General features: G+C 45.3%; 1 protein-coding gene across 20 annotated transcripts in view; it reads right to left on the bottom strand.

The window, feature by feature from the left end:
- Positions 1-11,232, bottom strand: part of FBRSL1 (fibrosin like 1) — a 497,698-nt gene extending 486,466 nt beyond the window's left edge. For all 20 annotated transcript variants that reach the window (XM_087913419.1, XM_087913410.1, XM_087913415.1 and 17 more), the window contains exon 1: positions 10,939-11,232. In XM_087913419.1, the coding sequence (XP_087769545.1) occupies positions 10,939-11,232 (294 nt within the window). The remainder of the gene's footprint in view (positions 1-10,938) is intronic.
- Between the last annotated feature and the right edge of the window lie 1,801 nt (positions 11,233-13,033).

The following is a 13,033-nucleotide window of genomic DNA, read 5'->3' on the forward strand; positions in this document are numbered from 1 at the left end:
CCAACCTAATCTCCAAAGCGTAGAACGACAAGCAACAAATGGAAAGTAATCAAGGAAGGAAGTAACCAAGAACTAAGGAGAAATTTCCCGACAGTCAGAACAATTAATCAGTGGAACAACTTGTCTCCAGAAGGTTTTTAAGATGAGATTGGACAACCATTTGTCTGAAATAGTATAGGCTTTCCTGCTTGAGAAGGGAGCTGGACTAGAAGACCTCCAAGGTCCCTTCCAACTCGGTTATGGCTCCATTATGTTAGGTGCCAATAGCAAAGTTCCTATTCTAAGACCTTATCCTGAGTTTAGAGGGCAAGAGATGACCTTTAGAACAGGGCTGTCCAACCTTGGCAACTTTAAGACTTGTGGACTTCAACTCCCAGAATTCCTCAGCCAGCAAAGCTGGGAGTTGAAGTCCACAAGTCTTAAAGTTGCCAAGGTTGGACACCCCTGCTTTAGAACATGACTGGAGAAGTGGTAAAACTGAATCCTGCTCCTTTTGCCTTTCAGTCCCTATGCTCCACCATTCCCGGACCATGCAAAATGCAGGCGACCACCTAGGACCTTGGATCACCCTTCTCCAACTCAGAACACTCTTTAGATGATTCAGCCAGGAGCATCCAGATTTCCCAGACATTTATCCAACGCATCTGAAGGACACAAGCTTGGGAAAGACGGCCTTGAACTCTTCAAGCGTAAACATCCTGAAACCATCAAGCGATAAAGGGCTTTGCAAAACTTTGCAACTAAGAAATCAGCCAGCTTTTCATTTGAAGCTACATTTCTGTCAGGATCGAGTGATGCTGCCACGCTGCTCGCTTGCCAGTTCTTTCAAGCAAACCAGCCAAGCAAAGAAACATGTCCAACTGCACTTCAGAGCAACAGCTGACTCAGCTTGGGTGAGTCTATTTCAAGATCTGCAAGAAATGCAATACTTGTGGATCAAGCTGGCAAACCTCCCTGCCCACTGAGAAGGGCAAGGGGCAGTAATGGAGGAAAGAAACAACACAGCGCAGTGGTAATGGGGGATTTTAGCAAACTCTGCATCAAGCGGGGAGATTGGACAGGTTTCTGACCAACCTTGCTGACAACTTTGTCATGCAAAAAGTAAGGAGGGAACTAGAGGGACACCTGTACTGAACCTAATTCTTCCTAACAGAGAAGAGGTGATAGAAAGGGTTAAAATTGCTGGAAACTTGGGGGGTGGGGGGGGGGGGGGAGAGAGACCGTGCCATATTGGAATTCCCCATAATGCAGACCCAAGCAATAGAACATAATCAAACTAGTGTCTTAGACTTCGAAAGAGCTGATTTCAACAAAGCTAGAGAAAAATCCTTGGGGAGAATTTCCGTGGATGATTTCTGTGAATTTCCGGGGAAAACAACTGAAGCAGCTTGGGAAACGCTAAAAGATATGATCTAAAAAGCCCAATCCAGAACAATACCACATGTTCTTAACTTGTACAATCTCTAGAAAAGAAGCACCTTATCTTACAGGGCTTCTTGACACTTAATTATAATTTTAAAATCACTCCTTTCCATTGGCGTGCCTTCGTGTATTAAAATCCGCTGAGGAAGGAAGAGGAGGAGGGGGGAAGGGGGAAGAGGAGGAGAAGGAGGAAGGCAGATCTGATCTATTTTCCCAGTCAAAACAGCTGGCCTTGAACCCTATTACCAACAAGTCTGGTCTAAACGGATTTGCCTTTAGCTTGTCTCAAAGGTGTTTTTTCAACAGGCCACTGGACTTGGTTTTCCCTTGAAGATGTTTCGCTTCTCATGCAAGAAGCTTCTTCCGTTCTGACTGTTTTGTGAAGGATGATTTATATTCCTTGCACTCATCTGGTCATTAGCATTCTTTCTGAGAATCATTGAAGCCACTTGGGAGGTTTAACTGTGCCCTCAGGGTCACCTGAATAGTGAAAATGGGTGTGGAGCCTTCTTGGAACTGCTGAAAGTTCCTTTAGCTTGTTTTCCATCACTGGAATTTTAAAATAAATATGGTCAGGGGTCCAATTATTAAGACTAACAGTTCGTCTAGGAGTATTGTCTAGGTTGGGAAGGAAGAACTTTCCAAGGCTTCATTCAAGGAGGTATCTTCAAAAGAGATAACACAGGACACAGATGAATAAATAGTGATTTATTCAACAGTACTGATAACCTTCCATAACCCTGATAATCTGTGGGTGATCAGAGGAGAAAACACAAAAACAAAAGGAAAGAAAAATACAGCAATAAAACCCAAGTCCGCAAAGCAAAAAGATTCCATTCTGGTGAGGCGTTGCATGACAATGTCTGACGGCTCAAAGAAAAATGTTTTTCATCCTTGCCGTTTTCCAAGCCTTGGAGATGAAGTGGTGTTTTGCTTTTTTTTTTAAGGAGTGAAAATACATTTCATGCTAATGGATTGTCTGCCACAAGATGTGGTTGCCTTTGACTAGATTACATGGCTTTCAAGGACGCGGTGAGGGCAGGCAAATCTGTATTAATGAAGATCCGTCATGAAACAGTTTGAAAATCCAGATTTGTTGGGGAGAGGGTGAAAAAGAGAGGGTTTTGGGGGGACCCTAATGTAACCCTCTCAGAGTTTCTCAACCTTAGCAACTCTAAGATGCATGGACTTCAACTAACCACGGTGAAAGAGGTCGTGAAATCGGACGTGACTCGTTTAATAATACCACTTTGCCTAGCAGTAGAAAATCGGGTGCTAATTCTGGTTGTACCTGTAATTCAGAACCGGTTTAAGAAATTTCACTGGTTCCCTCTGCAAGTTTACATTTCTCCTTTTTTTAAAATCCCCAATGCTACTTTTGGTGTTTGTTTTTCTGCCTTCAAACTCCTGGCAACCGTGTGGACGTGTCTACGCAGTTTCCTTGGCAAGATTTTTCAGAAGCAGTTTGAAATTTATCAGCTTTCTTCCTAGGGCCAAGAGAGGAGGACAGGCCCAAAGTCACTCAAGCAACTTCGGTGCCCAAGGCAGGACTAAAATTCCCAAACTCCCTGGTTTCTGGGGCTGGTGCCTGTAACCTATACACCAAACAGCCTCTTTTGGAACATCATCACTTCTCGGTAAACCAGAACATCTGTAAACTTCTCTCCCTACAAGACAGAAACCAATTGCAGCTCCATGCTCCCAGATCTTTTTAAATGCTTAAGCTGCTAAATTCTAATATCTGATTTGCCATTAAGGTTAATCAGCAGTGAGCCTAAGGAAGCTGCCCGTACTGCGTTAGCAAAGACAACTAACTGTTCAATTATTTCTGAATAGAAAACTCGGACCAAATGCAGAATTTACTCACAAGAGGAACTGCGTGGCGGTTCCTGCCAACTTAATAACCTCTTGAGGAGTGTTTTCCCCTGCAAAACTTTCTTCCTGTATAGTTCTTTAGAAACAAGATTTGTTCAATTTCTCAGCCTTCCCTCCCCGTTTTTTTTTTCAAGAGGAAACTCCAGTAAAATCGTCATTTGCAAATACCCAGAGCCCTATGAACTCCAACAAATTCTAAGTTAATCCCTTTTTCTGGGTAGATAATTACTTCCATAATGTGAATAGATGATTGATGTAAGCCTGGTTCGGATCTTGCCCTTTGTTTCTCTTAAAAAGGAAAAGAAAAAGCGATGAACATGAGAAGACAGCTTTTAAATTTGAACTTGTGAAATGGAGATGGCGATTGATTGCGACCGAGTTCACAATCATGCAAAATCGCAGACAACTGCTTACAACTCTCGGGTGAATTTATACAGCTGTCCAGACAGTGTCCTTCAAAACACAACCTTAGCATGTTTGATATGGCACTGGAGGACTTATGACTGGGGGGGGGCAGGCTTCCCTTCCACATCTGTGTAGTTTCCTCAGTCTTAAGGGAATTGCTAAATAACTAATCAACGACACGCTTGCTTGCCAAATGCAAAGCTCCAGACTTTCCTGAAGGCCCAATTTCGCCGGGATCAATGCTAAGCGAAAAGGCCTGACCACAAGAACCCTGTTCTTGCAACAACACAAAGCTATCGTGGTAAGTTTTACAGGAAGAGGGAAATCCCTGAGCAACGAGATAAGTAAAATAACAACTTCCCAATTTCATCACCACAACGTTTCCTTTTAATGCAGAGAGATGGCGGTTTGGAAATTCTGCAGGAGAAAAAAAAAATCCCATAGGCTAGTTTCCCCCACCCCAATTTTTCTTTATGCCCGGTTCTTATAGAACCAAGTTTTTCACTTAGGTTTACTTTATTTATGCAGTGGATACAATGCAACAAAATGAGAACAGAAAGACCCCAGGCACAACACTTCCATCTAGTCTGTAAATTTCATAGAAAATAACAGCATAGGCCTAAAACCATCAAGAAACCACGTCCAGCCATAACTTTCATTTTTTCCAACAAAATTAACTGCGAAGCAAAGTTCTCACACATCAGAATAACACAAGACCTGCTTTTTATTTTCAAGGGCCCAGCAGTCATTCTTACTAAGTGAACATAATTTATAGCTCACACCCCTTGCTTTGCTTGGAAAAGTACACACTGTCCAGAAATAAGTTATTCGGATGGTGGAGGATCCAGGATGATCTCAAGAAGCTAAGCAGGGTCAGATCTGGTTTAGCAAGTCTAAAAGCTGATCTGGGAAGATATAAACATCTCAAGAAAATGGAGGAAACCCAGCCAACTCTGTACTCTTAGCCTCAGAAGTGCACAGACGCTGGCATAAATCCGTCAACTTAAAAGTTCTGACTTGAAGGACATTCATCTTAACCTGAGATGGTCGCAAGTATTCCAACAGGAGAAAAGAACTTAAGGAGGCAACCTTACTCCTTGCTCTCTAATTTTTCAGGGCTTTTAACATAGAGAACATAGCTCACCATATCTCCATCCTCAGGAGACTACTCATGACATGCTTTCAATGCTCCAAATGTTCTCCAGCTCCCACCTATGGCTACTTTTTAACCAACAGAAGTCTCAACTCCTGAACGAAGCCATATTTGGCTGAATACACCACAACTGACTGGAACTACACCAAAGAAGGAGCCATTTTTACCACTCGCAATGCCTGGTTTAACACTTATTTAGCACCCAGCTAAATAGCACGTCAACGAGGTTAGAGTTTCATAATATGAGTGGACTCTGTCAAAAACATGAAAAGAAACTACTACTTAAACTGAGATGTGTAATATTTCTGGCTACATCAATGCTTCCCTTCCAATAGCGGTTTGGGTGAGAAGTTGCTGGTTATTTTTTACCGGTCTACCATCGAGAGCATTTTGGCATACTATGTAATGGTGTGGTGTGCTGGATGCTCTGCAGTGAATAAGAAGATGCTCCAGAGAGTTATAAACACAGCACAAAAAATCATCGGTTGTTCTCTTTCTTCTTTGGAAGAGATTGCAAAGACCAGACCGCTCTCTAGAGCACTAAAAATCTCCACAGACCGTTCTCATCCTGGACATTCGTATTTTGATCTGTTACCATCAGGGAGGTGTTATAGGTGTCTTAAAATGAGGACGAATAGATTGAGAAACAGTTTCTTTTCCAAAGCAGAAATTGTCTTGAATCAAACAGTGCATTTGTGATCTAGCCTTATTATTATTATTATTATTATTTTTAATTTTGAAAACTCTGTAGTGTGATTGTGATGTGATGTTTGGGGCACTGTGCTGGAGTAGCTTTCAAATTTTATTGTATTCGTGGAATGCAATGACAATAAGGGTATTCCATTCTATTCTGTAGGACACAACATGTAGAAAAACGTAGAATTCAGAGTACAGATAGTTCTCAACTTACAACTGTTTGTTTAGTGACTGGCTCAAAGTTACAACAGCACTGAAAAAGGTGACTGTTTTTCCACACTGAACAATGTTTGTAGCATCCCCATGGTCATGTGATCGAAATTTGACACTTGGCAACTGGTTCATACTTATGACCGTTGCAGTGTTCCAAGATCACAGGATTCCCTTTTACGACCTTCTGACAAGCAAAGTCCAGATTCGCTTAACAACCATGTTACTAATGTAGCAACTGCAGTGATTCGCTGAAGAGCCGTGGCAAGAAATGTTGTAAAATAGGGCAAAATTCACTTAAAAACGGTCTTGCTTAGCAACAGAAATTTTGGGCTCACTTGCGGTCGTAAGTTGAGGGATACTTAATTAACCAAGTAGGATGTATTAGCAAAGCAGAGGGTTTTTTTTTTTTAATAACTGCAAGGACACAGCATTAAACTAGGAACATTTGCACTGCAAAACACAGGATGCATTAAAAAGAAACCCCTAGATTTCTCTCTAGTGGTCTACAACACAACTAGATCTCAATCAACAAGATTGAGCTAGCTATAAAGAAGAAGAAAGAAGGTCTATATTGTACATCATGCGTTAAGCACATGCTAGTTCGAGAGATTCTGGCCCTGGTAATCCCCTTCATCTCTGGCTCATATTAGAAGCTCCTCTGGCATTTCCCCACGAACAAGAGGAGCAACCACACATCTTGATATGAAGAAAGAAAAAAAAAACTCATGTCAGCCTTTGTCTCGGAATTACCACCTTATTCTACTCCCGAACGTGTGAAAAGAACACACCCACCCGAACACACAACTTATGCCAACACAACTGCCTTCTGGAGAGGCAACCCACCTCTGGCCCTTGAAAGAAAACAAATGGATCCTGTGCGGGCTGTTCATTGCAACGAGTCAACTACGACCCACGAAAGCAAAAGCTCTCCTTCGCATATTAACGAAAGGAGGGCTCTAGGCAGCTGCCACCATCCCATAAGCAGGACGACTCTTTTAAAGATCCTGCGGGACACCTGGCCTAGTTCCTGATCAGAAGTCGCTTCTGCACGGATCCCAACTCTCTCAGCAGCAGGTGCGTAGCCACAAAAATAGCTCCATCACCCCTCAAGACAATCTAAGAAACGAACGACCAAGAGAACTGGGTATGTCTAGTCGAACGAAGGGAAGGGACTAGGAGCGACATGACAGCACTCTTCCAATATTTGAGGGGCTGCCACAAAGAAAGGGAGGGGGGGGGTTTTCAACCTGTTTTCCAAAGCACCTGAAAGGCAGGCCAAGAAGTAATGGGCGGAAGATCATTAACGAGAAACCCCATCTGGAACTAAAAGATTTCCTGATAAGGAGAACAACCAATCAGTGGAACCTCCGGAAGTCATGGCTGCTCCATCCTTTGAGGCTTTTAAGAAGGAAGTTGTCCAGAATGGCACAGGGTCCCTTGCCATGGGCAAGGAACTGACCTCAAAAGTCCCTAGTTTTCTAAGTTCTAAATTTAAGGATCGCAATACACAGCTCTATCATGTTATTGCCATTCCTCAAAACCCGTTTTCTCCTGTCATCCAATGGCAGGGCTGGCCCCCACTTGGCTCACCCTGCACCATTAGTCAGAGTTTAATCATGGTTACATTTTATCTTCATGCAATGAAACCTTTTAAAACAATCCTTCAAGGTTGGTCCCGTTCTAGGTTAAGGTTGCAGAGCACAAGGGCTAAGCCAGAAGTACCGATCGCTCTGTTTAGCTGAATCCCTTCTACAAAACACTTGTTAAAAGTTCTGCTACTTGGCAAATCATTTTCCCTCCAAACTTGGACATCCCAATCTTTCCAATGGGTGGCAAATGCCACCCTCGAGTTTCAAAGCCAGTTCTATACTTGGGCAATAGAAAACTATGATGGATAGCAGACTGTGTCTCCTCTTTGCTGTCTGCTCCACAACTGCCCATTTTTTGTTACCATACTGATACATTCTCACTGTTTTCTTTTCCATTGTTTATTTTACTTGTCTTGTTGACAACTCTTTTTTGCTTCTTTGTTTTTGTTACTGTTGCAAGCTGCGTGAAGTAGCCCTACTAACAAATAAAATAATAAATAAAATATATAGGAATGGTCTACTGTCTTGCCCGAAGAAGCTTCGATGAAAAGGATTGCTTTAATACAGGTGGTAAAATTACAGCCTTTTTTTTTTGTTCTGCAAAAATGACATTTAGTGGAGTATATAGCTAAAGTTAAAATTCCATATAATCATTTCCACAAGCCAGTTCAACAAATCCACAAGTGATGTACACCCAGAAGAGTCTTTCTCTCTCTTTTTAATGATCCTTCACCTCCTTCTGAACTGGTTGATCAAGGTTCAAATCATCTGAGAGACTGATAAGATCCTATTCATCCTTCTCTTTTATTGTTCAAACACTCCCAAGTATCACTTCCAGGATCTGTGTGAAAGATAGGTAGACCTACCTATTCATTTCAGCTCCTTATTGATTCGCTCACTTACCAGTCCTAATGTTCTTGTGCTTGGTTCCCAGTCAGCTTCGAGAATATTGAAACAAACTTTTAAGGAAGAAAACCCTTAAAGAGACTTACTTTAGAGAGAGAGAGAGATTGCCAAGTAATTCCATGCATAGGGAAACACTTACTCTTGTAATATACCATGGCACACCAGCAAAGATAAATCTGCACATATTTCGTGAGCACTTTTCTCTTGATTGTGAACAAAGCTCTAGACAATGGGTGAACCTAGCCATAGGGTTTACACTCTGTGGGAATCATTTTAAGAAGGCCAAATGATACACAGAAGTGTAATGATACACCGAAGTGTAAGCTAATTTAGAAAGAAAACACAACACACTACTCCAAACACTGGAGCTTTTTAAATCTCCCTAGATAAGCAATAGAAGTGATTCATGATATAAATATACACCAAGCCAGCAACTCAAATTCAATTTATTATTGAAGGGTAAAAGCACGTGAAACTTTTAGGTATTCTTCACAACAGAGAGAACCCCACATAGTATACCTTCTCCATTTTCACAATAATGCAGTTTTAGAGAGAATGAAGCTCGGTGCTGTCTGCCAATTTGTATCTTGTTTATTGGTGATCAACTGAACAAACCCCCTGATTTCCCAGTAAAGAATTTGTGCAATTCTTTCAAACCATCCAGCTTTATCAAAGATAGGATGCTCTAAGGACCATCCTTGACTGCAGAAGACACCAAAGCAGCTTTTATAGCTTGCACCCAACCACGATAGATCAGACAGCAGAAATGTTATGAATTCTCCAACAACTGTTCTAGAGGCTCATCAGTTTGATTAGCAATTAATTTGAGTGACTGACAGATAGCAATCATCTTGCAGGAAAACACCAGGGAAAGTAAAGACTGTGAGAACAAGAAGTAGTACAATGACAAACAAGAATCATCGGGAAATTTTTCTTGCATCTGCCACCGCTACAATTGAGACAAGAAATATATCATATCAATCTTCTGGTTAAGACCAAATCAGAACAATATTATGAAAAATACTTTTAGGCTTCGAATGCATGCAACTTCACAGCATAGAAGCAGCATCCTTCTCCAAGCACCTATTGATTGCAGATTTCAAAAACAACATGGTGGTTTTGTTTTTTAATCCATGCAAATGAAAGATTCCAGGGCAACAACTGTTCCTTGGGCCAAGTGGACAGTTCTGAGTTTTGCTTACAGCCAGAAAAAGTTTGACAAACTACAAAATGAAATCCAGAGGTGAACTCCTACAACTTCAAAGTTGAATCTTCCAGGGAAAAACCACAAGGAAAAACAAATAACATTCATAGTACATTCTAGACAGACCAATTGGCCAACTTTAGAACAATCCTTTATTTGGGCAAGTATCAATGTTCCTCCATATCTTTGAAGGATCTCAGCCACTGCATGCAATGATCACCAGATTGTAAGGTAGCCCATTCTGGTTCAGCTTTATTGAAAAGAACAACAATCCAGAATAGAAACATTACCCAAACATTTTCATTTCTTAATGGAAGGGAACCAAACCAGCCCATCGAAAATGACTAAGATATATAGCAGGATAAAAAACAGTTACCAGAAATTCTTACCCATTCAGACTTTCCCATCACATCATGAATAAAAACTGAACAGAAAAACAAAAAAAAAACCAACAAAAAAAAAACACAAACCACACACACAAAATCCCCTTTTTTTGTCCAAACTCTCTAAAAATATTGTTGCTTGTTTCACTTAACTTTTACGTGCAGAAGAAACAAGCCAATATCAAATACAATACAACAATACCAAGCAAAAGCAATTCCCTCCAATTATTCTTCATTTCTCTTCTTTCTTAAAAACCAAAAGCACATTCAGGTCAACCCAGAAAATCTCTCCAGCCTGATTCAACAGCTGCTTCTCCCAACAGCCAAAGAAATAGCCTGGTTGGGGCAATGACACCCCTGGCACCCAAACTCTGCACTGGCCACACCATTCAACCCGCTTTTAAAATGGTGGTGCGTTTTCGGCAGGACTGGAGTTTAAAGGAAGTTTCGCATTCATCTCCCTGCACTCCAAACAGGTTTGCAAGCCCAGGAGAAAGCTAAATCAACACACAGCTTGCTTCAGCGACCCCTCACTGTTCCCCAGCTGAAATGGAGAGCAAGGGTCAACCAGAAGGCTTGGCCTACTACATCAGCTCAGAAGAGCACACAAGTTACACCCAAGACAGTTGCCAGATGTTTAGCATGCTTTGGATCACAGATGGAGACCGCCACAGACCAAAGCCTGAAGGTCCACCTTTAATTCATCCAGAGGTTGATATCAAGCCCCTCAAAAGTCCAATGAGATTGACCAGCATAAGCAGAGCCGTCCCATAGATGGAGACCAACAAAGAACCCAGCCCTGAAGGTCCACCTTTAAGAAATTGGTCCCAACTCCCTCAGAATGAGATGACCAGCACAAGCAAAGCAGAACCACGAGGGAAAGGAACGAAGACCAGCTCCCAGGCCTGGAGGTCCACCTTCAATTCCTCCAGCTGCTGGTCCCAAAGCCCTCAAAAGTTCAACCAGACTGACCAGCACAAGCAAAGCAGCCCAGACGATGACCAAAACTCTTCCTCCTCCCCCTGTTCCTTCTCCCCCTCCCCACAAACAGGACCGCCGCCACCCTGTCCAGGGGAGAGACCAACATCTTACCTCCAAGGCTTCCATGGTGGTGAAGCTGGCGATGGCAAATCCATCAATTAAATCCTCTTCCTGGGAACTGGATTCCCGCCTCCGCCGCCTCGGAGGTCTGGCATTTCTGCCTGCAGAAGCCTGGCTCTTGGGAAGCAGACCACTCTGGCTGGTATTCTCCTTGCCAGGGCTGGTTTCCCTTTCGGAGGTCGAGGAGGGGCTTTGGTGAAGTCTATCCCTGCCGTTGGGGTCTCTGCGCCTCACCCGATCCCTTTGGGACCGGGATTTCCTGCTTTGTCTAATCTTGCCATCCATTTCCAAAGCCAGTTGAAAAAAACCAAAACAACGAAACCCACAATTCGTCTTTATTGGGATTTTTTTGTACGATCCAACAGCCTCTTTTTCTGGCTCAGAGCTGCTCCTTTCTTCTGGCTCATGAAATCCGAAGTGGGAGGGGGACGAGAAAGCTAATCCAGCAACCCTGGAGAAGAGAGAGCCAGGGGCGATCCAAGCTAAGGCAGGAGAAAGCCACCAAGGGGGCAATCCACATCCAGAGGCAGGCAAAAACCCAAAGATAAATCCACAGTGACCTTGACAAACGGCGCCCCACTCGGGGGTGGGGTGGGGGAGGTTGGAAAAAGAGGAAAAAGACCAGCCAGGGGAGAAAATCCTGGGGAGGGGGGCGGAAGACAGGGGAAAGACCCGCTGCGACGAATCTCAAGTTCGGGTCTGGAGAAAGAGAGGAAAAAAAAGGGGGCGGCCGGGTGGGAGGGCGGGCAGGCAGGCAGGCAGAGCCAAGCTTCGCCCCCGTCCCCAAATCCAAACCAGAGCTCCACGGAGGCACAAAGGCCGGGGCAGATCACCCTTCCCCGCTGGGCCAAAGACCCCCAAAAATCAATCAATCCACCGCAGATCCAGCAGGGCGAATCCAGACGAGAAGCAGCAGCGGCGGCGGAGGAGCAGGAGAGGGGCGGCGGGGCTACACTAAACCGAAGCCCGCCCCCCCCTTCTTTTTTTTCTCCCTCTCCTCTGTCTCTCTGCACCCCTCGTTCCTCACCCCGCCCCGGGTTCGAATCCGGGGGGAGACCCGTGCAGGCGAGGGCGCCAAAGAGGGGCGCCGGCCGTTCCGCCGAGGCTGGAGCTGCAACTTTGTTGCGAGGCCAAGCGCGCGTCGGGAAAGAAGGAAAGGGGGGAGAAAGGAAAGAAAGGCGGAAGGAAAGGAGGGAAGGAAAGAAAGAAAGGCGGAAGGAAAGCAGGAACGAAGGCAAAAGGGAGAGGAAAGGGGACGGGCGGAAAGGAGGGAGGAAGGGCAAGAAGGAAAGGAGGAAGGAAGGAAAGAAAGAAAGGCGGAAGGAAAGCAGGAACCAAGGCAAAGGAGAGAGGAAAGGGGAAGGGCTGAAAGGAGGGAGGGAGGGCAAGAAGGAAAGGAGGAAGGAAGGAAAGGACGGAAGGAAGGCGGAAGGAAAGCAGGAACGAAGGCAAAGAGGAAAGGAGAGAGGAAGGGAGGAAAGAAGGACGGAAGGGCAAGAAGGAAAGGAGGAATGAAGGAAAGGAGGAATGAAGGAAAGGAAGGAAGGTAGAAGGGAAGGAAGGAAGGATCGGACTGGCCTCTGCCTTGCAGCAAGCCCAGCAGCAGCAGCAGCAGAAGGCAGAGCCTTCCTCGTCCTCCTCCTCCTCCTCCTCTTCGGGGGCTGCGGGCGAGCGGCTGGGCCCGCCGGCCCGCTCGGCCCCTGCCCAACTTTGCCCCCGCCTCGCCCGGCCCGGCGGGCTCCCCTCGCCTGGCAGGAGCCGCCTGCGACCCCCCCTCCTTCTCGGCCGCCCGTTGCCCGCCCCCCTCCCTCCCTCCCGCGCGCGCGCCGCCCACCCCGGCTCGGGGCGCGCCTCAGGAGGGGCCGCGCCGGCTGCGCCTCCTCATGCCGCCGCCGCCGCCGCCGCTTCTTCTGCTCCCGCCGCCGCTCCTTCCGCCGCCGCCGCCGCCGCCCAGCCCTCCGCTCGGCCGCCCCCTCCCCGGTCGCCCTCCTCCTCCTCCTCCTCGCTGGCTCGCTCGCTCGGGGCTTTAGCACCGCCCGGCCGGCTGCGCATGAGCAGGGCCGGCCAGCTGCGCGTCACTCGCTCG

This window comes from Pseudonaja textilis, chromosome 15 (genome assembly GCF_049901715.1).
Source record: "Pseudonaja textilis isolate UNSWEBS1 chromosome 15, rPseTex1.2, whole genome shotgun sequence".
Taxonomy (NCBI): domain Eukaryota; kingdom Metazoa; phylum Chordata; class Lepidosauria; order Squamata; family Elapidae; genus Pseudonaja; species Pseudonaja textilis.